This window comes from Gastrolobium bilobum, unplaced genomic scaffold (assembly GCF_033153095.1).
Source record: "Gastrolobium bilobum isolate Gb01-03AN ecotype WA unplaced genomic scaffold, APGP_CSIRO_Gbil_v1 utg3449, whole genome shotgun sequence".
NCBI lineage: Eukaryota > Viridiplantae > Streptophyta > Magnoliopsida > Fabales > Fabaceae > Gastrolobium > Gastrolobium bilobum.
In genome coordinates, this window is record NW_026895570.1 from 359 (window position 1) to 26,054 (window position 25,696).

Sequence of the window (25,696 nt, forward strand, 5' to 3'; positions counted from 1 at the left end):
GACTATTTAAACAATGTACCAGAACAAAACAAGACGAAGATGAACTTCGAAATGTAACTGAGGAATCAATTGCATTGTCAAACCATGTTTTCACCAAAACAACTAACAAAAATTGAATTCCTCTTGAAATCCGGAACAAATAAACAGTCACTCAAAACCATAGTCGTATAAATAACTTGTCCTACTGCAAATGCAGACACAAGTTCCCATTTTCAAGCTTAAAATATCTATGTCCATTGCTGACAGGTATGCCATGTTTGAACTACTACAAAGAGTAACAAACATAATCAGTGATTCCTGAATCAATAATTCATTCACTGATCAAGCCTTGATATGCCCATGTCAGGTTCTTTTCATCACCTCTGGACAATTTTTCTTTTAGTATCCCTTCAGTCTGCACTTGAAGAACTTGCCTTGCGGCTTCTTCACAACAACTGGTTTGACAACTGATAACCAAGTCATTTTGTTCTTGTTACCACCCTTGGGTTTCCCTTTGGATTTAACAAGACTCTTAGCAAAACATGCACCGACTGCATTCTGTCTAGCAAAGCTGCTAGACGCAGCAAACATGTCATTAAGAGTCTGAAGCATTTCTACTCCACTCTTAATCATGTACACTTGCTTCTGCAAGTATTTGGAAAGACTGACAATAATATAACAGCGAACTACCATATCTGCCATTTCCTAATATGAGAAATGCATCTTAGTTTCCTTAGACGCATCCTCTGCAGGTTGCATGGCCCTCGCATTGTCAGGATAAATTTTAGCTTTCATGTTTTAGAACAATATCAAAGATTTGCTTTTCACTTATTCATAATTGGTACCATCTAGAGGTTTTCGACTCAAAATCATTTCTAAGATATTTTCTGAAAAACATATAAAGCACACAATTACAAACAAATAATGCAATAAACAATTGAAGTGCGAGTAGATTCTCATAACTTCTCTTGTTTATTGTTAACAATCCTTCAGTTTATCTTTATAAGGCTTACGATGGGCAAGTCACTTGTAAAAACCAAAATTGTTATTTTGGGCCTTCAGTGCCATTGCCAGAGCCTCGATGGGAGGGTTAACAATTTTACCAAAGTTGAATGTAATTAACCATTGTTTAATTTCAAAATTATCCTTAGTGTCTAAGCATTGCCGACGATGGGCCGTACAATACTTTACTAAAATTTTGAAATTATTAAGATTTAATCTAGTGAAATCTGATTATCCTTATCCGATGGGGCTTCAGCGATAACCATTTCACTAATAAACCCACAAATGGAGCCCGCAGGTTTTAAAATTAATTAATTTTTAAAACCTTCACTCATTCAGCATTTTTGTTTGAGAATTTTCATAAGCCCAGTCGAATTCATTGTTTAATTTCAAAAGTATCTTTAATAACTTAGTATTATCGACGATGGGCCGTACAATACTTTATTAAAATTTTGAAATTATTAAGGCCCAATAAAATCCAACCATGCTTATCCGTTGGGGCCTCACATGATTATTTTATTGATAGGCCCACAATGCGCCTGGAGGTTAAATTAATTTCTTAATTTAAATCTCCTCCCATAGATATTTAAGTCCAATCTAATAAAATCCAATCATGCTTATTCGATGGGACTTCACATGATTATTTTATTAATGGTCCTATAATGCGCTTGAAGGTTAAATTAATCTCTTAATTTAAATCTCCTTCCATTCAACATAAGCAACATTTTCTAATTTTCAAGAATTATTTAATTGAGAGTATCATTTGTTTGATTTCAAGAACTATATAAGTAAGAGCGCCGATAAACGTGCACTAAGCTTAACATAATTTTGAAAGCATTGAGGTCCTGAAATCCGGTCACTTTACGTCAGCGTGTGCTCCAAACAATCATGATACATGAAGGTTGTATGCAGCGTGTGTTATTCCATGACCATTTCAGAAAACCCACAAATTACTCGCAAAATAAAAGAATTCTCTTAGGAAATTATCTCTAATTATTTTTCTAGATTTAAATCATCCAAATAGCTGACTTAATTATTAATCTAGATTGCAACAATCATAATAATTATCATTTATGAGGATAATTTGAAATCAAAATAATTTCCATAATGATTATTTGTCTTGATTTTAATTATCCAAAATTAATTAATTCAATTATTAATCTAGATTTTTAATAAAAATCATAATAATTATTAATTAATTTCTTAGGATGATTTAAAATCAAAATAATCCCATAATAACTATCATACTAGTCGCTGAAGACATAATAGCTATTATGCTCATGCAATCATACAAGTTATGCAACAATATGGCACCACCTATTCTATATGGCATGTTATCGCAATAAAGCATGTTATCAATCATATAATTTATACCAATCAATAAAAGCATTAAATAATAAATCATAATTACTTTAATCCATGACATTCCTATTTTAAAGAAAATAAAAAAAAATGTTACAACTTTGGAATTCAACTTTCGCCTAGCCCATAGTATCTGTCTCAAGACCCTTTAGGGTTTCCATGGGCCCAAAGCCCAAAGACCCAATCCTTTGGCAAGAAACCCTAGGACGCGAAAGAGGAACCCAAGCCGTCAGGTCTGCCGCGTTGTCACCCGAAGTCAAATCAAACCGAAACTCCAGGGGAAGGACCGCCACATAGAGACGAGTGCACCGCCGCCGGAACCACCCAAAAAGGTGGCCGGACGCTCCCTCACTCTCCCATTCTTTGCCGGAGAGTGGCAGCCACTCTCAGCCTCTTGTGGAGGCGCGTGGACGAGCGTGTGATCTCCGATGGAGGCGATCCACCCACCGTTGCGTTCGTATTTTCGTCCTCTTTCCAACCATATATAGATCGCCCCGTTCTGAGATCGGTAAGTCCTCGAAAAGTCTCCGACAGTGCTGACTGCGTATCTTCCTCGCGATTTCTCGATCTTGAACTTTTACAAAATATTGAAAAATACACAGAAATTCCAAAAATAAACAAAAACAGCAAGGAGGAAACCTAATCATATGGGATTAGCCTCCTTGTTACAAATCGAGAAATACACGAGATACCCTAACCATGGATTAAAGCATTTTTACCGATTAAAATTTAAACTTTTATGAAAATGAATTATAAAATACACATGCTAGATTCATACCATAATCCTAGAACCCTAGGTGCCACATTTCAAGAAGCAAAACTAATTACATGAATAGTGAAACTAGATTCACATACCAATGTACAGCCAAGGCTCTGATACCAATTGTAGGAAATCTTAGATTTATGCGGAAGCGGTTTAGGACCTAGTACATTGGTATGCTTACCGAATCATCCTTGTTTCACAATTACCTCTCGGTGCGCAGGTCTCGTGTAGAATCTTCCCTTGTAGGATTCCTCTTCACGAACAGCTCACCTCAGCGCCGCAGCACGAACAACCTCCTTGAAGCTGGACTGTGGCAGATCTTCCAGACTATCTCTTGAGGAGGATGAGATGGTTGTGTGGGCAACCGTTCAGATGATGAACGTCTGCCTCTTGGTGTTTGTTTCTGATGATCTGTTCACCTTGGAGGCACAAGAGGAGAAAACTATGAATATATACGCTTAGGTCTTAGACATAACTCAACCCTAAGCCTCATGGGCTCAAGTTTCACTGAAGCCCAATATGACTTTAGTGACCAAAAGAGCATATATCCAACACAAATTCTCTTACGCTGTCACCTGTTTAATAATAATGCATGGAGTTTCGTTACAAAAAAAAAATCCCTATGGAAGCCAAAATCTGACATAAAAAAGTGGAAAAAGAATATGACTAGGAGATATTATTGTATGAACTTAGTATATCCAATCTGGATGTATTAAGTTAATAAAGCGTTTATATACTATTAATACACTGTTGAACATAATATATTTTAATAAGAATAAATTATGTATCAATATTTCATTTCCTTAGTACATTAAAGTTAAGTATACTTAGTTTATACAAGAATATCTCTTTTAGAAGAAATCAAAGGAAGTTTGAAAAGACGTCCTGTTGGGAATTTAAACATGAGTGACAAGAACTTCAATATTGGGAAGGAGTGAGCTAAGTATGGTATATATAAATGAAAGGGATCCATAAATTTATTGTCTTACAAGATTTTGGGTTGAGACATAATATCGCACTCACTTGGTGGGATTCGTCTATCTTAGCTCATTGGTGGTGGGAGGTCTCCCACCATAGGCTCCCCTTGAGCCGTCTAATAGTGGTATCAGAGCCAATGATTGATTGGCCTATGTGTAGCAAGTGTTTGGAAATAGTGATTGGTGTTTGAATTTGTAGGTCAAGTGATAACTCCATTGAGAAAAGTTATTTTTAGGCTTATATTTGATGATTTGGTGCCATATAAATGTATAATTCCCTTAGAATTACTTGATTATTGCATGAATATGGTCTTTTTATACTTTGAATGAAAAATATGCTAATTGTTGATATTTGGTGTTATTTCGAGTGCTAGAGCAATTCACCGTCTCTGTTATTTTGTTGCAGGTTGTAACACCTCGTGTTAACCCGATTTGTTAACATGTCATCGTATTAAGTCACGCTTAATTAAAAATGCGGAGTATTTTTTTTCTTTTCAATTATGACGCCATTATCCTTACCAAGTTGAATTACTTAATTCATTTTCAAAATATTGCCGGTATGTGATTGCAAAAGACAGCTAACTCAAATACCTCAATATATATAAATAACAGTGAGTATCTAAAATCACGGACATTATTACAACTCAAATCTAAAATAAGACATAGTCAAACCATGTGGCATGGACATTCCCCATGCTCACCAAATAAGGCAACAAGCCCAACATAGTCTCAACAACAACAACATAATAATACAGCTAACAGAAAAATAACAACAGACATATCCAACATCCAAGTATATTCATCATAAAGCAGAAATATCAGCTAAGCTCCGGCCTCCTGCCGCTGGAGGTCTCAACCCCCGCATTACCTGAACCTGAAATGGTGCCCCAAACGTGTTGTGAGATCTCTAAAAAGAAATCTCAGTAAGACAATGGGTCCTCAAGAATCTTCCACCCCAAGCTCACTTACATGTGCAATATAAGTTCTAAAGTAGTTTACACAATATATATAAGTTCCAAAGTCAGTGTAATGTGTAAGAACCTGCACCGTTAATTAAGGAAGTTAATTAATTAATTAAGAGAAGTTAGGAAATAATTCCATAATTGATCCTAATAATTATTATGAGGCTTTAATAATTATAGTAAGTGAGTAATAATGTTGAAAGTCGCTTTTCTGACGAAAAGTGCAAATATCGGTTCTGCTACTCGGTATAAATGCGTACCGATGAAGTATCCTAGAAAATTATAATAAGTGCATGAATATTCCTAGAATAATATGTAGGACTTGTAAAACAAGTTTCAAGTAAAAATACTGAGAACTGGTGCCAGAAATGATACTGGCTATGGAAAAGCGCGTACCGGAAAGGTGCTGCGAAAAATAAAATAAAAATATGATAAATCATAGAAAAATGATTAGGTTCAGAATCCTAAATTTGGGATTAAAATGCTAAGTGTAGCAATTAGCGCTAATACATGTGATTAAGCTTTAACTAGCTATAAATATAACTTTAGGCACTTAACCCTAGGCATGCTCAGATTTTCTACGTGTAATTTTTGAAGTGTGGTGCCTCCACCTTGTCACCTTCCTTGTTCCTCTTGAAAACTCGAGCAAAACTCATTATTTCTCTTGATTCTTCCTCTTGATCTTGCAAACACTTGGTAGGGTGGGTTGTGAGAGTGTGAGGTTGTCTTTTACTGAGTGCTCAGCCACTGTTTGGGAAGGTTTTTGGTGCTGGCTTTGCTGTTGAGTGGTGGGAACCTTGGTGATGGCACTGTGAGCTTCAAGGAGCCATCTTAGTTGCAAAGAATCAATCTTTGGTGTGTCATTTTCGTGCACTTGAAAGTCAGAACCTTTGGAGTTGAAGAGAGAGCTCCAAGAGCACCTTCTTGCTCTGTTTTGAGCTTGGGTAAGTGTTACCACCTTTGATCATGAGTTTTATTGGGTAAAAGTGGAGTTTTACCATCTTTAATGAGTTAATCAAGTAACCAACTGGTATATGAACTTAAAAGACGTTAATAATGCATGTTTTAACGTTGGAATGGGTTACAAACCCTACCTTTGGAGTGATATCTCGCGAAATGCAGAAACTGCATTCTGTCGCGAAATATCTGGATATGGATATCCGGATATTGATATCCGGATAAGGGGATCTGAATATCCGGATATTGGAAGAGAGATATCCGGATATTGATATTCGGATATGCCCCCGACAAATATCCAAATATTCTGGGTTTTCAAACAACAGTAGCTACACTGTTTATACAGAATGCTATTTTTGGTTTGTGGGCACATGATTGGCTACTGTGGACTTCTGTAATGATTAATGTAAGTCAGAATCTAAGTGATTAAGGGCTTGTGTCTTTGTGAGAAGCCTAAAGACGTAAAACGTAAAGGAAAAACGTTATCTTTGTGTCTTATGCTTGTTAGGCATGATTATTAATATATTGTTGGTCCGAAACAGATTGTGATTCTGCTGTGTTTGTGTTTGGGCTTTGAGATTGGTTGGAATCTTGGCATTAGATAGTTAGCTTGCAAGATAAGCTTTCGTGTCCTCGGTTTAGCCATTGTTGGTTCCACCATACCCCATGGGGGAATGGTTTATATGCATGATGTGTTTTCATGCTTTGATGATTGGAATGTTTTTGAACTGTTATGTGTAAGGGCCTTATAATATGCATGTGTTGTTCCACTTTGACAGTAAACCTGAGTATGTAGCGTCATACAAAATGGTGAGACTGGGGTGGATGCAAGTAGCGTCTTGCACTATTTGTAGGAGATAGACGCATATCCTGCATTTCTCTGGCCAGTAGATTATATTGACACGCATGACATAGTTATTGATGCTCTCCGGCAAGTATACCGATCGCACAAGTAATATAGAAAGTAAGTAGAGTATCGTCTCCACAGGGATTGTAAACCAAGTACTACAATAACCAGTCCCCTTAAGTTGGAAAACTCGGTTTGTTGTTTGGAAAAATTGCGAAATGATTTTTAGTAACAATAAGAAATAAAAGTAAAGACTTGCTTTTATAATTTTTTATTTAAGAGAAATAAAACAATAACAATGAGAATTGATTTTAAAAATTTGAAAAGTATTGTAGCTAGAGCGCACTCACCTTATGATCCCCACTTCTTACTTTGGATTGATTTACAACATTAATTTATAAAATTATTCGGATAAATTATTATCTAAAATAATTAGTTAATCCCAATTCCTTGGCAATTTAACCCTTTAATCCCCAATTGGAATCCTAATCCCTTAGCAACCCCATGAAAATTAAGCGATGAACTCTATAATTTAGGCATCCGCAATTCAATACACATTTATTCCTAGCATGCATACAAACTGTTATCCTACCTCCTTTCAGGATGAAAACCCCAATATCCCTATCTAGGGTTCTAACCCTCAGACTATTATCAACTATTAGAGTGATCGATTCTAATAAAGAAAATATCAAATACGAACAAGGTAGAGATAAAGATAATTATATAAACGAGCAATTATAAATCAATCCGCGTAACAAGGGTTCACATAGGGTTTGTGACCCTAACTACAATAAAAGAAAACTAGCCAAGCATAATCATGGCTAAAAATAATTCAATATTCAAAAGCATAAAATTAAGGAGAAAAGAGAAGAAGAACTTGATCCCAGGAATCCCCTCAGAGCTCTGTCGTCGTCTCTCTTCAGAAGAATAGGTCTGAATACCTAATTCTATCAAAAGGATCCTATTTATATGACTATTTTCCTTCTTCCAAAAATACCCTTCGCGCAGCACGTACTTCTTTCCCGCAAACCGGCGCCAGTTGGCGCCGGTTAGCGCCATCTTCCTGCCCAATGTATGCTGCAATTCGGAACCAATTCCCGTGACTCGGCGCCAGTTGGCGCCATTCTTCATCTTTTGGGCGCCACTTGGCGCCAATTTCCTTCTTTGTGGGCGCCTAGTGGCGCCATGGTCCTTCTTATGGGCGCCTAGTGGCGCCATGGTGCTAGGAGGCGCCATTTGCTTTTCTTTGGCGCCACTTAGCATGAGTTTGGCGCTAAGTGGCGCCATTTCTCTGGACTTTGGACCATACTGCACCCGGGTGGAATTGTATTAACAGGAACAAGCTTTTTATAATTTTCACTTCTTTTCCTGTAAAAACACAACCAATAAGTGAGAAATATTATTGAAAAGAAAGAATCAATATAATTAGCAAATATGTATTTAAGTTTCTCTTTTATGACTCAATTCTTATCAATTTTAACATAGAAAATCACACTTGCCAGAGGCACATCAGTTATCTTTGCATTACACTGACTTTGGAACTTATATATATTGTGTAAACTACTTTAGAACTTATATTGCACATGTAAGTGAGCTTGGGGTGGAAGATCCTTGAGGACCCCTTGTCTTACTGAGATTTCTTTTTAGAGATCTCACCCCACGTTTGGGGCACATATTTCAGGTTCAGGTAATGCAGGGGTTGAGACCTCTAGCGGCAGGAGGCCGAAGCTGAGTTAGATGTGTGTTGTTATGATTATATGCTGGATGTTGTTATGTTATCTTTATGATTATGTTGTTATTGTTGAGACTGCTGTTGGGCCTTGTTGCCTTATTTGGTGAGCATGGGGATTGTCCATGCCACATTTGATTATGTTGTTGATTAGATTTGGGTTGTATAAACTATTAGGGTTGTCCGGCTTACGTGTTGTAATGTCGTGACTAGAGACTCAGTTAATGACCTTAATTATGTTATGAGGTTATTCAGTATAGATGTCTGTCTTTTGCATTTACATACATGCAATGTTTTGGAAATGAATTAAGTAATTCAACTTGGTAAGAATAATGACGTCATAATTGAAAAGAAAAAGAATATTCCGCATTTTTAATTAAACGTGGCTTAATACGATGACATGTTAACAAACCGGGTTAATACAGGGTGTTACATAATGCACAGATAACCATGTCATGTGTGTCAATATAATCTATTGGCCAGAGAAATGCAGGATATACGTCTATCTCCTACAAATAGTGCAAGACGATACTTGCATCCACCCTAGTCTCACCATCTTGTATGACGCTACATACTCAGGCTTACCGTCAAAGTGGAACAACACATGCATATTATAAGGCCCTTACACATAACAGTTCAAAAGCATTCCAATCATCAAAGCATGAAAACACATCATGCATATAAACCATTCCCCATGGGGTATGGTGGAACCAACAATGGCTAAACCGAGGACACGAAAGCTTACCTTGCAAGCTAACAATCCAATTCAAGAGTGCAACCAATCTCAAAGCCCAAACACAACAGAATCATAATCTGTTTTGAACCAACAATTATATGAAAATCATACTCAACAAGTATAAGACACAAGGACAACGTCTTTCCTTTACATTTCATGTCTTAAGGCTTCTCAAAAAGCCGCAAGCCCTTAATCATTTAGATTCTGACTTAACTAATCAATACAGAAGCTCAACTTAACCAATCTAGGGTCCACAAACCCCAAACATCATTCTGTATGAATAGTGCCGCTACTGTTCTTCGAAAACCCAGAACATCCGGATATTTGTCGGGGGCATATCCGGATATTTGACTTACAATATTCGGATATCAATATCCAGATATTCAGAACCCCATATCCGGATATCAATATCTGGATATTTCTAACCCAATATCTGGATATTTTGCGGCAGAACTCAGAATCTGCATTCTGCGAGATATCAATCCAAAGGTTCAACTTTTACCGATTACAGAAGCTTAAGCATGCATTTCTAGGTGTGTTTAACCTTACCAACCTTAAGTTATGATCTGTAGCTTGTTACATGCATCAAGGTTCCATTTTTAATCATTATGTATGAACAGTGCCGCTACTGTTCCGAAAACCCAAAATATCCGGATATTTGTCGGGGGCATATCCGGATATCAATATCCGGATATCTGACTTGCAATATCCGGATATCAATATCCGGATATCAATATCAGGATATTTCTAACCCAATATCTGGATATTTCGCGGCAAAACTCAGAATCTGCATTTCGCGAGATATCAATCCAAAGGTTCAACTTTTACCGATTACAGAAGCTTAAACATGCATTTCTAGGTGTGTTTAACCTTACTCATCCTTAAGTTATGATCTTTAGCTTGTTACATGCATAAGGTTCCATTTTTAACAAAGAAAACACAAGGTCATGGTTGGTGACACTTACCCAAGACTCAAACAGAGTAGCAAAGGCTCATGGAGCTCACAAGCCAGTCCACAAAATCTGACTTCAAAGGTAAACGAAAATGGTGCTCAAAGGTTGGTTCTTTCACACCAAAGATCCTTCCTTGAAGCTCAAAATACCAAGAGACAATCTCTCACACCATTCAACTCAGAGGCAGCACCTCCAACCTCCACAAATAGCCCCCACAACTCAGCAAGGGCTGACCTTCACCCTCACAAATCACTCTACTAAGTGTTTACAAAGATTGAGAGGGAAAAATCAAGAGAAAGATGACAACTTGGTGGTTTTTTAAAGAGAGGAAGGCATGAACATGGAGGAGGCTGGTCAGCAGCTCCAAGGACTCACGTAGGATTGCACAAGTGACCTAGGATCATGTGCCACTTCGCTATTTATAGACGGATTACACTTAATCACACTGTATTAGCATTAATAGCTACGCTTAGAATTTTAATCCCAAACTTAGGATTCTGAACCTACTCATTTTTCTAATATTTATCATATTTTTATTATATTTTTGTCAGCACCTTTCCGGTATGCGCTTTTCCATAGCAGTATCAGTTCTGGCACCAGTTCTCGTTATTTTAACTTGAAACTTGATTTACAAGTCATATATATTATTCTAGTGACATATACACACTTTTTATAATTTTCCGGGATACTTCACCGGTACGCATTTATACCGAGTAGCAGAACCGGTATCTGCACTTTTTCGTCAGAAAAGCAGCTTTCAGCATTATAAATCACTTACCATAATTATTTAAGCCTAAGAATAATTATTAGGGTCAATTATGGAATTATTTCCTAATTTCACACATTTAATTAATTATTTTCCTTAATTAACGGTGCAGGTTCTTACACAGGTCAGAGTTGTAGCATGGAAAAGCGGAGCTGTACCACTCGGGCATAAGTGGAACAATGCGTTGAATGACATCAGCAACAACTAGCTGTTGGGATCCAAACCAAATAGGGAAAAAGAGTTCCTTAGCGCCCAAGTTACCATCCTTTGTATAAAACTCCAGAATAATCACGTATCTTGGCAAATTTGAATCCCTAACAAATCAGAATTGAATCTTCAAGCAAATCAAGAAAAAATTGAGGATTATTTTGGCAAGATTTGTAGAGATATTCAGCGCCAAAGTCACTCTGATCTGTTTCAAGTCAATATCTCAGAAAATCCATATCTTTAGCAAATCAGAGCAGAATCTCTAGCCAAATCAAGATCAAATTATAATGTTATTTTTTAGGGATTTGAAGAGCTACTTGGAGCCCAAGTCATCAAGGTCTGTATAAGAAAGAAGCCTACACACACCCAAGAGCTTTTGGAAGAGATTTTAAGCCGCGAAACACTTAAGAGTTCGAGGGTTCGTTGAGAGAGATCCAACGGATCAAATGGAGGAGCTAGTGTTCAGTGGATAGATCACTGAATTGTGAATCCTTGCACTACTCCCATGATTGAGAGACAGTGGATAGTGGCGGAGCCAACGGTTGCTGCAAGAGCAGAGCTACAACAACGTCCCTGTTTATTCTATCTTAGTTCTATGGAGTCTTGTTCTTTCTTTGTTGTTTCATTCTATTCAAGTATGAGCTAAATTGTTAGTATTGGGTGATAGAGTACTCGTTGCTATGTGATTTTTCATTTAGTTGTTTAATAAAGTACTTAAATCATCTCTAAATCTTGTTGACTTATCAAGAGAGAGTTGCAAGAGATTTGGGGTTTAGGCTATAGAGATATAGGTGAACTCAGAAAGTTATTAAACATTGTGGTTTAACTAATTTAATTGGTTAATTGTGGGTAGAGAGATCATTCACACCACAAAATCATATGAAACTTGAGCTTAATGGATTTATAACTATGTTGGCCATAGAGATATGGGAACTAGTATACATGTACTGTTGGTGAGAGCCCTTGCATACATAAGTGTTCTGATAACTAATGGATTATTGTTATAGCATTGTTACTGCATTCTGGTGAAGTTGCAATACTGGGGAGATAAATCTCAATCTATCTTTGAATACTTGAGACTTATCTTTTTATTCTATTTTTTTAGTTAATCAGTAGTCTTAGTTTAAGTTTAAGTATTAGTTATTAATTTATTCATTAATTAAAAATTATTATTGTTCCTTTTACTACTTCACTCAGAGTCGTGGCTTCACTTAATCTCGGTGGGATCGATACTTGGACTCACACATCCACTTTATTACTTGTAATTAGGGGTGTAAATGGGCCAGGCTAGGACGGGCTTTGGCCTTCCTGGCCTAAGCCTACGCAAAAAAATATTCAGCCTATTTGGCCTATTGGCCTATTAGAGGGTTTGTTTTATAGGCCTGGCCTGGCCTATTTTCAAAAGTTAGAAAGCCTGATATGGCCTACATGCCTTGTAGGCCTCCCACTGCAGATACTAAGCAAAGAAAATAATTGTATAGAGCAAAGAAAGTTCCATTAATGCATGCACTAATACTTCTCATAAGAAATAAAAAATGACAAACGAGAGGTAACATAATGCCCCAGCTCTATAATGTATATCAGAGGGGAATTAGAGTCAAAGAAATGGGAAAAATAAGAAAAAAATATAATTACTGGGTCAACCAAAGACGAAACTTAGAGACGAGAGTGAGAAGTCACTTAGAAGCAGTGGTGCACAAAAGGAATTAGGTTGGTACTTTGCCACCTAGAATAAATATATTATTTTTTTTAAAAAAATTGAGTAGGCCAGCCTAAAAGGCTTTAGGCCAGACTTGACAAAGTTGGCCTATGGCCTATTTGTTAAAAAAGCTTTCTTGTAAGCCTAAGCCTACCCATCTTGCCAGAAACGTCAGGCTAGGCCAAGCTTAACATAGGCCGGACTGTAGGCCAGGCCAGGCTAGCATGGCCCATTTACACCCCTACTTGTAATACGTGCACTTGCATATTTGTGTGATTGATATATATATTTGATTGCGAAACTGCACAACAAGTTTTCAGTGCATATAAGTGAAATAAAACTTCAAGTGAGATTTATAAGAATTCCCGCATTGGGAAGGAATAAGCAAAGTATGATACATATAAGTGAAATAACTCATAAACCCAATACCTTAAAATTTTGGGTTGAGATTTAGTGTTGTACCCCTTTTTTGTGGATTTTCTCTTAGGCCCATTGATGCGTGAATGGTAGTTTCCACTAGTTTGGGCTCCCCCTAATCGCTGCACAATAATGGTGGCCCATTTTGTTTTTTGTTTTTTGTTTTTTTATGTTTATGTCTACCTTGTGCTACCTTAATTCCACTAGTGGGGATGGTGAGAATTGAATGCAGGACTCCGTGATCACGTAGGTTATGACATCATGATAAGTAATCATCTCACCTAATAGATCAAGCTAGTGACGAATCTTCAATAGTTTTATGTTATCTTTCTATCATGCCCTCACCCTAAAAGATTTCTTTTACATCTCAACTATTTAGTGCGTGTTTACATAGGTGATTGTAATTTGAATGAGCTTTCCCAATGGAGTGAACATATTTATAAATGTAGTGATAGGGATTTTGATACGTACCTTAGGAGAGCTTCATCCCAAATACTAGCCCATGAGGTATGAGAGCCCAAAGTCTATATAAACTCCACACTAGAATCTTATGTTTCTGATGTGGGACTCTATGTCTCATACCTTGGACTAGGATTGTAACATTGCACCACACTCCACATCCCTGGCGCCCACACAGACTGACTTTATGCTAGTCTTTACTAGCTTAAGGCGAACACTGCAATGCCAATGTCACCACTCGCGCCGCTTGATTGCAACTGGGAGACATAGTGGAAGGCTCTGATACCAATTGATACGAACCTTATCCCAAAAGCAAGCTCATAAGGTATGAAAGCCCAAAGTCCATATAAGCCCCACACTAGAACTTTATGTTTATGATGTGAGACTCTAAGTCTCATACCTTGCAATTGGATCATAACATCAATTGATACGAACCTTGGGAAAGTTGGGTTCTTTCCTCTAAAAGCTAGCTCATAAGGTAGGAGAACCCAAAGTCCATATAAACCCCAAACAAGAACCTTATGTTTCTGATGTGGGAATTCAAGTCTCATACCTTGCAATTGGATCGTAACATCCCATCACGCTCTGCAGCCCCAATGCCCTTGTAACCTGGTTTTGTGCTAGTCTTTAACTATCTCTAGGCGAACCTGTAATGCTAGCGTCCCCAATTGTACCACTCGATTGCAACTGTGGGACATACTGGAAGGCTCTGATACCAATTGATAAGAACCTTGAGATAGCCTCACCCCAAAAGCTAGCCTATGAGGTAAGAGAGCCCAAAATCCATATAAAATCCGCACCAAAACCTTATTTTTCTGATGTAGGACTCCAAGTCTCATACCTTGGAGTCGGATTGTAATTCATGATCCGCAACCCCAGCGCCCAAGCGGGCTAGCTTTGCTCTAGTCTTTTACTAGCCATGGGCAAACATTGCAATGCCAGCGTCACCACCTGCGTCGCTCGATTACAACTGAAATATATAGTGGAAGACTCTATTACCAATTGATACGATCATTAGGAGAACCTCACCCCAAAAGCTAACTCATAAGGTAGGAGAATCCAAAGTCCATAGGCCGCTCAATGAGACATAGTGAAAGACTCTGATATCAGTTGATACGATACCTGGGAGAACCTCACCCCAAAAGCTAGCTCATAAGGTAGGAGAGCCCAAAGTCTATATAAATCTCGTACCAAAATTTTATGTTTATGATGTGGGACTTCAAGTCCTATACCTTGGAGTAGGCTTTGTTGCCCCGACACCAATACGTGACATGAGACACGACATGACACGATACTTCGACACGTTAATTCTAAAAAATGTTAGATTTCGATACATTAGGACATATTTTGATATTAAATAATATTTTCAATTTATGTAGTATATATTATATTTAATATTCAATAATTTAACAAAAAAATGAAAATAAACTTATAATACCCATCAAACATAAGATGTAAATATTTACTATTATATTTTCGAATTGAAAATCTTTTATACACTCCATCGAGATTTATTCAGTTTACATTTTAAACTTTTATTATATCAGATAGGTAAAATATTGATCATTTTTTTCATGATATGTAATGAAATGTCATATATTATAGGTGTCGGAGCGTATCAGAGTGTCGGGTAGTATCGGGAAGTGTCGGACACTTCAGGTTTTTTGAAGTGTCGGTGCAAAATAGGAAGTAGGATCGTAACATCCCATCACGCTTCGTAGCCCCGGCACCCATGCGGCCTAGTGTTGCGCTAGTCTTTTACTAACCTGGACGAACACTATAATGTCAGCATCACTAGCCGCACTGCTCGATTGCAATTGGGAGACATAGTGGAAGGCTCTAATATCAATTGATACGAATCTCGAGAGAGTCTCATCCCACAAGCTAGCCCATAAGTTAAAAGAGCCCAAAGTTCATATAAACTCCATACCAGAACCTTATGTTTTTGATGTGAGACTCCAAATCTCATACCTTACAATTGGATCGTAACCTATTTCGTCACAAAAGTGACGAAATATCGACACTCCATTTCACTAAAACATAAAGTTTAAAAAATTGCTTAGCCCATCTAGTTCAAATGTTTAGTTTCAAAAACATTTTGGCCAAACCTTTTTCTTAGCCAAAACAAAATTGTCGAGCCAAGGTTTTTTTCCATAAAGATAAAAAAATAAAAAATAATAATAATTTGTTGCGATTACGACAAGTATACTGATTGTTTCAAGTAATAAAAATGGAAGTAAAATATCATCCCACGAGAATTAAAGCACCGAGTATTATTATAACTAGTCCCTTTAATTTGGATAATTCAATTTGATTTAGAGAATAAATTTTGAATTAAAAGAAAATTAATTGAAATTAATTGCAATAATAATCAAGAACATTCAAGCTCGCAAAGAATAATTATAAGTAAAGAAACTATAATGACAAATTGTAGTCAGGGTGTACTTCACCTTTAATCCTCCTTTATAAATCTGAATTAATTATTATAACTAATTAACTCAACGTTCAGACAATTCATCTTATTTAAATCAATTAGTTAAACCCTAATATCTTTGTGTATTTAACCTTTAACGCAATTAGAATTCTAGTGTCCTAGTAATCCTTCTTAAATTAAGCATTAAGTTCAATGAATTAAAAAGTCTGCAATTCATCCAAGCTATGTCTAGATCATGCACGAATTGTTATTTTATCCCTGTCAAGATTAAAACCCCAATATGCCTATTGTGAGCTCTAACCCTCAAAATCCTATAAAATTGATCAGATCTAATAAGGATGTACAAAATTCATTCGAAATAAAATAAAACTAATTGAATTAAAATAACTATAAAAATAATTCAGACATCATAAAGGGTTCACATTGGATCCTTGACCCTAACTACAAAAGAAAATTAGCCAAACATCGCTAGCTTAAACACAATAAAGAATAAAAAATAATTAGAATTCATCAAGAAGAAAGAAGGAGAGAAAGAAAATCTTCAATCTTCAACTTCTCTGAGTAATGATCTCCAACATAAATCTCCAAGAACTCTCTCAATTTCTTGATCTCCCAAAACTCTCGAGCCAAAGATGCCCAATGAGGATTGACATTTTCCTTTTATAACTTTATTTGGATTTGTCTTTATCTCCATCAAATCTTTGGTGTAGAATCCTTTTCAAGATACAATTTGATTTCTTTTTAAAAACAATTCCGTGCTTGTGGCGCTGGTGGCGCCACTTCCACGCTAGAAGTGTGGTGAAACAGAAGAAATTTAAGCTCTGGCACTGTTAGCGTGGTACCCGCACTAGTGGTGCGGTGGATTGTGCTGTGTCAGCGCTCTTGGCATGGTATCTGCGCTAGAAGCGCGGTGAAACATGGGCTTCTATATACCAGCGCCACAACCACGCTACTGGAGCGGATGACTTAGAGTGTCCTTCCTCTTACTCTTGTGAGCTGTTCTCTTTTTCAATGTAAATTTCCTACAAAACACAAGATTTTCATGTGAGAATGGATCTGAGCATGGTTTATCAACTTTAATGTTAATATAAGCTCTTTTTATTTCAATTAGATCAAATCCTTATTCATTTAAGCTTTAAAAATATTATATCCCCGAGACATATCACAATTTTTTTTGTTAAAAAAATCAATCATACAATATCAAATATAAAAATAGAATAAAATCGTCAATATATCCTATTCTCTCCAAGATTCAGGCGTAAGGATGCACTTGATCCGAGACAGGAGATGTAGAGGGGCTACTGCTCGTAATTCGACAACAATGTACGGATGAGGTATACTGAATTCTAAGCTATCAAAGTAGATGTGGAACTAGGAGATTACAGTATGTGAGAAAATATTCAATTATTTATATGTACACGATATTTCATATTTTTTATTCAGTAATTGAAGAAATTTGATGTCCAATGATGTAGATGGTATATTCTGATATTATTTCATATTGGTTCCGTTTTTTCTCTCTTCTATTCCTCCGTAGCCTCCCATTAAGAGTTTTCATTGAAATTATTCATTCTTATATAATAAATTAGTTTTTATTTTTAAAAGTGAGACAATTCCTCTATGTGCTCTCTTTCTTTACTAAGTATGTGACTTCTTAGTTGAAAATTGCATATTCTTCTTTTGAGGAAGGTTATACTTACCACCTATTTTCTTTACAACCTCTTACAACCATATATCTTAACCGTTGATTTTCGTTAATCAACGATTATCATTTATTGTGATTTAATAATTAATTAATTTATGAAAATCTTAACCGTTGATTGACGGAAATCAACGGTTAAGATATATGGTTGTAAGAAGTTGTAAAGAAAATAGGTTGTAAGTATAACCTTTCCCTCCTTCTTTTATTTTTATTTTTCTTATATATTGTATTCTCAATCCACTCTTTTTTTTCCCCTTATCAGTTATAAAATAAAATATATTTATTTTTAATTTATCTTCTTATTAATCAAATATTACTTAATTTACTTAATTAATCCACCCATAAATATTAATTTACAGTAGTCTATTTTGCGAGATAATGTTCTTTTATGTAATATCACTCATGAGTTTCAATTTAGAAATTTAAATATTTGAAAAAAAAAGTTTTCACAATTTTATAGCTTTTATAAATAAGTGACCATGATTAAAATTTATCGTAAAATCGAGTGAGTTTTATAAGAAATAATATTAGCATCTCATTAAAGTTATTATATTTAAAATCATTATGGCCTTTTAATTTATGTGAATGGCGTTGGCATCCACAACTGTCAGCAACAAATTGGATCCATATCAACATCACATTTAAAAGCTAGTACTCCAAAGAATCTCTTGCCGACTAAGTACATACCATTATTATAAAATATTCAAAAGCATCAACTCGTCAAATCTTAAAATTAGGCGCCTGATACATCCTTGCTCATCATTAAATTTAAGAAAGTCTATAATAACTTTCCCATAAGTATAATTAAATGATAGAAAATTTTCTTAATTCACTCCAAGAAAAAATATTATTAGTGTCGCAAATTTCGTCATTACATATGAAATTTCGTCACAAATTTCTGAGTCGCAAATTTATTTGTGACGAAATTTGATTATTTGTGTCAAAAATTGTCATTTGTGACAAAAATTATGACGACCTTTTTTGTCACAAATAAACTTTTTTCTTGTAGTGATTTGAGATATTAGGCTCTTGTCATTTTGGGTGGGAATATATACTAGTATTCCTTTTATTTTTATATATTTTCTTATAACTACCTTTAATTTTTATTTCTTTAATTATGAAGTGAAACCAATATTAATGTTTCAAAAAATCTGTATAATTTTTTCATCTGACCATTTCAGCGTCAAAATGTACTAATAAATTTTATTTATCAAAAAAAAAAAAATTGAACAAATTTTATATAATATTGTTGGCTACGACTCATACTTCACATTTGACGATGTTTATAACCTTTGTTATTTAGGGGTTTTAAACTTATTTAAATCGACCTTGTAAATTGAGTGTTATAAGGAGTACGATAAAGATGACATAGTGCATTGTTTTTGAGTAAATATCATTTTTGGTCCTCAGCAAATTTTACGATACCCGTTTTAGTTCTTAGGAAATAAAAAGGCCCATCGTGGTCCCTAAGAAATTCAAAATAGATCCATTTAGTTGAAATCGTGGTCCCTCACAAATTCAAAAAAGATCCATATTAGTCCCTAAAAAGACTAAAATGGGCTCATTTTGAATTTCTTAGGGACCACGATGGACCTTTTTATTTGCTAGGAACTAAAGTGGACATCGTGAAATTTGCTGAGGACCAAAAATGGTATTTACTCTATTTTTTTAAGATATTTCAATCAATTCATTACTTTGCAACTAGTCCAATTCGGGACGGATCCCGAGATTAAAACTTTAAACCTTTTTCAAAGATGATATTGAGAATAATCGACTACATGCGTATTCAATTCCCTAACGTCAACTAAACTATCATTGTTTGATTATGACATAATGCATATTGCTGGACGTAATTCACAATTGAAAAATCAAGATAAATTTATATCTCCACTTTTCTTCCCATTATTTCTTTTTGATTTGCAGTTGTGTGTGTTCGGTCCCAACAGTGTTTAATAGAAAAAAAAGACTTTGTGATTGGCATTGAATAATAAAACCATGCTATAATATTTAAAATAAGTAAAGATTCATACTACAATTATAAGGGAGGGGAACTCACCTTAGAATTTTTTTAGAATGTCATACAGAACAGTGGATAGGGAAATTGAAAAGGATGTGGAGAAGACAAAACATGAATGTGCATGTACGAACCTTATCTTCTTTGCCACTGCTCAGGATTTTTGAGTAATGCTAAAAAATCATTTTCTTTCATACGTTCTATTTTTTACTTTATCTTTTTTATTTCACTTTCATTATGTTATCTAATCTTACATGAATATACGATTCTATTATCTTATATACAAGAATTACAAATATTAATATATATTTTTTATTTTTAAACAATTTTTTAAATAATAAATATTTTAAAAGAAATTGAGTTAAATGTCAAGTGACAGAATTAAAAAAGGTGTCTCAAGCATTTTGAACAGCATATAATGCTTTATCCGTCTAAGCAGGAACATTTGCCTCTGAAAAATTTTGTCTCTTTTTTCTGAATTTGTCTAGAGGGCTACATGATTATGTCCTGAAAAACAAAAAGCTGTTCTTGTTTGTTTTCACAAATGATGACAAACGGGGAAACAACAACCTGTTGGTTCTTGTTTGTTTTCACATATTGTGGCAAACAGGGAATCACACTCTGATTTCTAACTTATCCACTCTTAGCCACTACAGTACAGTAACTTAACTTCTACCCTCTTCTTTTGACTACTGCTGTGATTTTCTGGCGAGAACAGAGATGATGGGGGCTGGTCCTGGTGGGCACAGAGTGAGACATTATACGGCAGAGATTATCATAGAATTGGCCTTGTGTGCTTCATTTGCCAGCAGTTACCAACTTATAATTTCGAAGCAAGCACACAAATTCCCTTTTGTTTGCATTTGGAATTGCTAGAGAACCAAACCTTAAACCTTTAACCTTGAACGGATGTCCTTCCCTTTCATAAGTTTCATTTAATACACACATGGTTTTAGTTCCTTGATTTAGCGACAGAATCTGACACAACAACTATTTGTTAAAGAGACATCAAGAGAGAGAGAGAGAGAGAGAGTGTGTGAATCGGACTCATTCCCAGCCATCACGATTCACCATGAGCTTATCAATATTTTGGATAATATTGTTCATATTTTTTTAATAATTTCGGTTTGAGTTGATAAATAGGTAATGTTGTTTAAAATTTTTAAGCCTATTTATATTTCCTTTAGGGCCCATTTGGTACGTGGGATTCTTAGAGATTTCTAAAAAATTAAATTTTTTTAAATTTTTAATTTTCAGATATTATTGTAAACTGAATGTAAAAATTATATTTTTGAAAATTGAGATTCTCGGACAAAATTTTTTTTTCATCTGCCAAATGCCTCCTTATAAACATATGGTTTGTAATGAGTATGGTAAAAAAAATATAATAAAATATTGCTGAATTTAGCCCACGTTAAAATAATTAAGATGAATTTATATTTTCATTTTTTCTTCACTTATCTGTTATCTCTTCTCTGTTTTGTAATTCTATGTGTGATTGTTTGGTTGTAACATAATTTTCTCTAAAATTACTTATATACTTAATTTTTTTTATTATTTATCTAGTGAATTTTTAAAATAAATTAGTATAAATTTGATTTATTAATTAAAATATGTTTAGCTTTTTATTATTATTTGAGTAAATACCCTTTTGGGTCTCTGAGACCCAAAAAACATAGTCTCTACTTTAGTCCCTTATAAAAAAAATTAGTCAGTTGGTCCCTAATAAATTTAAAGTGAACCCGTTTTAGTCATTTTGAGGGACTAATATGGGTCTTTTTTGAAATTGTGAGGGACCACAATTTCAACTAAATGGGTCCACTTTGAATTTGTTAGGGACCAATCGACTAATTTTTTTTTATAAGGAACTAAAGTGGAGACCATATATTTTGTTACCGACCAGAATGAATATTTAATCTTATTATTTATCCCTTTTCTCTCTCCCACTAAGATGAATTATGGACAACAATGGTACTTGACAAGTCTTAATCAAATTGCAAAATTTGTTTGCTGAATAGTCTCTTTCATAAGGCAAAGCAAAGTGAAACAGGTTGATTTTGCATATTATTTTCAATAATTTATTATTTCACTGCGATTGATTGATTAGATGGCCTTAAATAGATGTAGAGTGGGGGGAAGTGGGAATGCTTTTTCCCGAAAACTATTAGAAAGAGAAAGTTCAGAAGTGATGGCTTTCTCGTTTCCAAAATAGGAAATAACTCCATGCCTCTTCACCAGGCAATTGGGCATGTATGATTTGCTAGCTACAATTGTGAAAGCCATTTCTAACCGAATGTTATGATGAATTGATGATGTTGCTATAAAGGTAAAAAGATGAGAAATAAAAAGAAAACTATTCAACTGGATAAAAAAAAACACAAGTTTTTTTATTGTTTTTTTTTTTTTTGAAACGGGAGTTGCATTTTACAGTGGCTAAGATCAAAGAAACAACTATAAATTGGAAAGAAAAGGGGAACTAAAGAAGCTTTTAATTTTAAACATACATTTAACCTAAATATAGTAATTAACTTTTCACTAAGATGTCCAAAGCTAAGAGCCAGATACATAATAGTCCATGATTAGATTCTTCAGTTCTGATTGATCCACTGCTTATGACCTGGAACCCATTTTGGACATTTAGGACTGAAATAATTTGATGTTACCCTTGAGTTCAAAAGCTCCACAACAGGGGCAAATTTCACACATCTTGGGGTCTTGTATTGGTTTATTGATGCCCCTAAGCTAATGGCATAGTCCATGAGCTTGTCAAATGTACCATTTTCCACAATCTTGATCTCAAGTGGCCCTATTGATTTGTCTGAGACACGACCTTGGCGGTACACACTGTTTAATGATTCCTCAATGGTTAAGCAACAATCCTCATACACACATGGTGGAATAGGTGTTGATCCATTGAGGGTAAGCTCCCAGTACAACACATAGTGCCCTGGGATTGTTGTTGTATCTGCATAGCTAGTGTACTCAGCCACATCTGCATCAAATGGCACCAAATGTGTCCTAGCATTCATCATTGCATTCAGAAGCTCAACCTCGTCCGTTTTGTCAGAATCTATACTCAGGACAACGTTTTTTCTGCAAACGAAGTTGAATTGAGGAGCCTTGTTCTTGAATCCAGCCACCCTCAAGACATCACCAACTCTGTACCTATAAAGTCCTGAAATTGTCACACAATACTCATATTCATTAGTAAATCCAATTAAAATCATATTATTAACATTTTATATCATTCAGAAACTCACCAGTATAAGTTGTAATTACAAGCTCATATTCTTGGCCAAGCTTGACATCAACAAGCTCCACCAATTCTTGCTGCTCTTTCTCATTGAGAGAACCAGTGATCTCATTGCTTCTGTTAACTGGTAAGAATTCATAGTAGCACATGGTTGGGATGAGGGTGTAAGAAACTTCGCTTGGTTTGCAAAGAGGGTTGAGGTTGACCCCAAAATAGCATTCACTTGAAGCGTACATTGTGCACACAAGTGGGAGGCCATTGCTATAGTAATCCAATGTAGGAATGTACTGTGACATTGTCCCAGTTACAATAACATCAACATATTTTGTGTTTGGCCACAACCTCGTTATTATACCTTGCCAGGAACTCTTGCTACATTCGGCTTGGATAAAATCTGCAAGTTTTGGGTCAGGTTTGAGTATCTTCATGACAGCTTCTCTAACTGAGGTGTCAGTGACTAAGGGGTTGATGGTTCCTGTTCTAATATCATTGCAAAAGAGGGTCCAATGTTTCTCAAGGAAGTGAATAGCACGAATGAAGCCAGAGGCGAATATAGCCCCCACACGGAGCACCTCTTTGTTTTGGCAAAGACCACAAAGCAATTGGGAATACATGCTTTGGTAGGAATCAGGACAGAGCACAGTCTCATTTGGGCTTGTGTAGTTTGTGTATGGGTCATAGGGTCTGTCTCTAAAATAGGAGCTTTTGTAAAAGCTTGTGAGAACTGGGCGAGCCACGATCCCACAAGGTGTTTTGGACTCACTCTTTACAAACATTAGGTACATTCCTTTCCCTTTTTCTAGATCAGGAACAAACTGGCTCATTATAGGCATCAAAAGACTATACAGTATATACCTTCTCCCAAACTCCTCTTCAATTGCAGGCATCAACTTTCTCTCTCCCCCAGAAGTCCCAGAGCTACAAAAACCAAAAACATCCAAACCCATTAATTTAGCCAAACCATATATCCAACATAAAATGAAATAATAAATATATGGTAAATCTCCATGCTAGAGTATAGGTGAGGTTAATTATATAATGTATTACATAAAGACTATTTATTAAACTCAAATCCGTGACCTTCCGTCACAAAAGAACAATCTTGGCCTTAGTCATGTATTTTTGCAAAATGATTATTTTTAGACTGAAATCAATGGAGCTGCAAAAGGACTATTTTCGTAGAGCTACTTCAAGGCTCACACTCAAAATAACAAACATAAAAAAATATATATATATATATATATATATATATAATCTTTCCACCTAGACCAAAACCAAACAATAAAAAAAAAAAAAAAAAAAAAAGGAAAGAAAGGAGTTTTGTCATTAAAATTAAGGGTACCTAGTAAGAAACTCTGAGATGGGCTTTGAGGTGAGGATTGGTGAAGTGTCACCATTGGCGATGCGGTTAATGTCAGGTTGGACATCCTCGTAGGTTATGACAGGCACAAGTTTCTTGAAGGTCTCACGGTCTGTGTGGCCATTGAGACCATGTCGTTGCAAGTACTCAACGTTTGCATTGAGGGAGAGGATTTCGGCGAGGGTGTTCTTCTGGACTTCATCAGGGTTAGCAGTAAGAACCTCTATGAAGTCAAGAAGTTTCTTGTTCTTCTCTGAGAGGTCATAGTCTATGGTGGAGTCTCTAGGAGCCTCTGGCATGATGATGCTTTGTGATGTTAAAGAGAAAGAACTCAAGTATGTGTTTATAGAGGGAGAGATCAAGGTGAACAAAGCTAGAGAGAATAAGAATAAGACTATATGAGATTGTTTAGAAAGGAGGAGATGGTGTTGTTGGAAGTGAGGTGAAAGGAAAGAAAAAGTGGTATATATAGAGGCACATTTCAAGCTGGGTTGGCGTAAGAGTAGGGACCATGAATCAATACACACAAGAGTAGAGGTTGGAATCGGATATGCATCCCTTTATCACTTTCGTTTTCCTCTTTTACTCAAAAATTCATGAATATTTAAAAAAAAAAATTCGGTAAATAAATTTTATTTGTTTTACTTCAACAACTTTTTGATCGGTTTTTTGAGTATATGTTTTTCAACTTTTCCGTAAGTAATATGTAATACAAAGTATTGGAAATATTTTCCGATACTTTACGTAAAATTAAATTCGTATAAAGTATAAACAAAACTCTTCATTTCATGCCAAAGCATATACAACTTTCATTTATTGTCAATTTGTCATGTTTTGAAGCTTCGGCCACTGTGAAAAAATTGAAGGACTATCAAGATGACTTGAATTTGGCTTGTTATGAAAAATGGGGAGGAAAAAAAGAAGAAGAATTCAGAAGATATACACAAATTTCAAATGGAACTGACCTAGCATACTCTCCGAAGAGAGAAATGATTTTAACACATTTTTTTTACAATATTTTTTATGTATTTATTTGTGAAAAAAAAAAGTATATTTATTTTATTATTATTAAAAAATAATATAATAAAAAAATGTGCAAATAACGTTTGATAATTTCA

General features: G+C 35.4%; 1 protein-coding gene across 1 annotated transcript; it reads right to left on the reverse strand.

Annotated features, from left to right (window-relative positions):
• Nucleotides 1-22,553: 22,553 nt before the first annotated feature.
• Nucleotides 22,554-24,877, reverse strand: LOC133317311 (indole-3-acetic acid-amido synthetase GH3.5-like). The gene is made up of 3 exons (XM_061519175.1): nt 24,561-24,877; nt 23,226-24,136; nt 22,554-23,140 (listed from the first exon to the last, which is right to left on the reverse strand). The coding sequence occupies exons 1-3, from the start codon at nt 24,875-24,877 to the stop codon at nt 22,554-22,556; spliced, it is 1,815 nt and encodes a 604-aa protein (XP_061375159.1).
• Between the last annotated feature and the right edge of the window lie 819 nt (nt 24,878-25,696).

Excerpts from the sequence above, each read along its gene's own strand:
- LOC133317311 (XM_061519175.1), bottom strand. The coding sequence starts at position 24,877 with ATGCCAGAGGCTCCTAGAGACTCCACCATAGACTATGACCTCTCAGAG. Across the intron at positions 24,137-24,560 it reads ATCTCAGAGTTTCTTACTAG|CTCTGGGACTTCTGGGGGAG; the intron begins GTACCCTTAATT and ends TGGTTTTTGTAG. Across the intron at positions 23,141-23,225 it reads TGTAATTACAACTTATACTG|GACTTTATAGGTACAGAGTT; the intron begins GTGAGTTTCTGA and ends TGACAATTTCAG.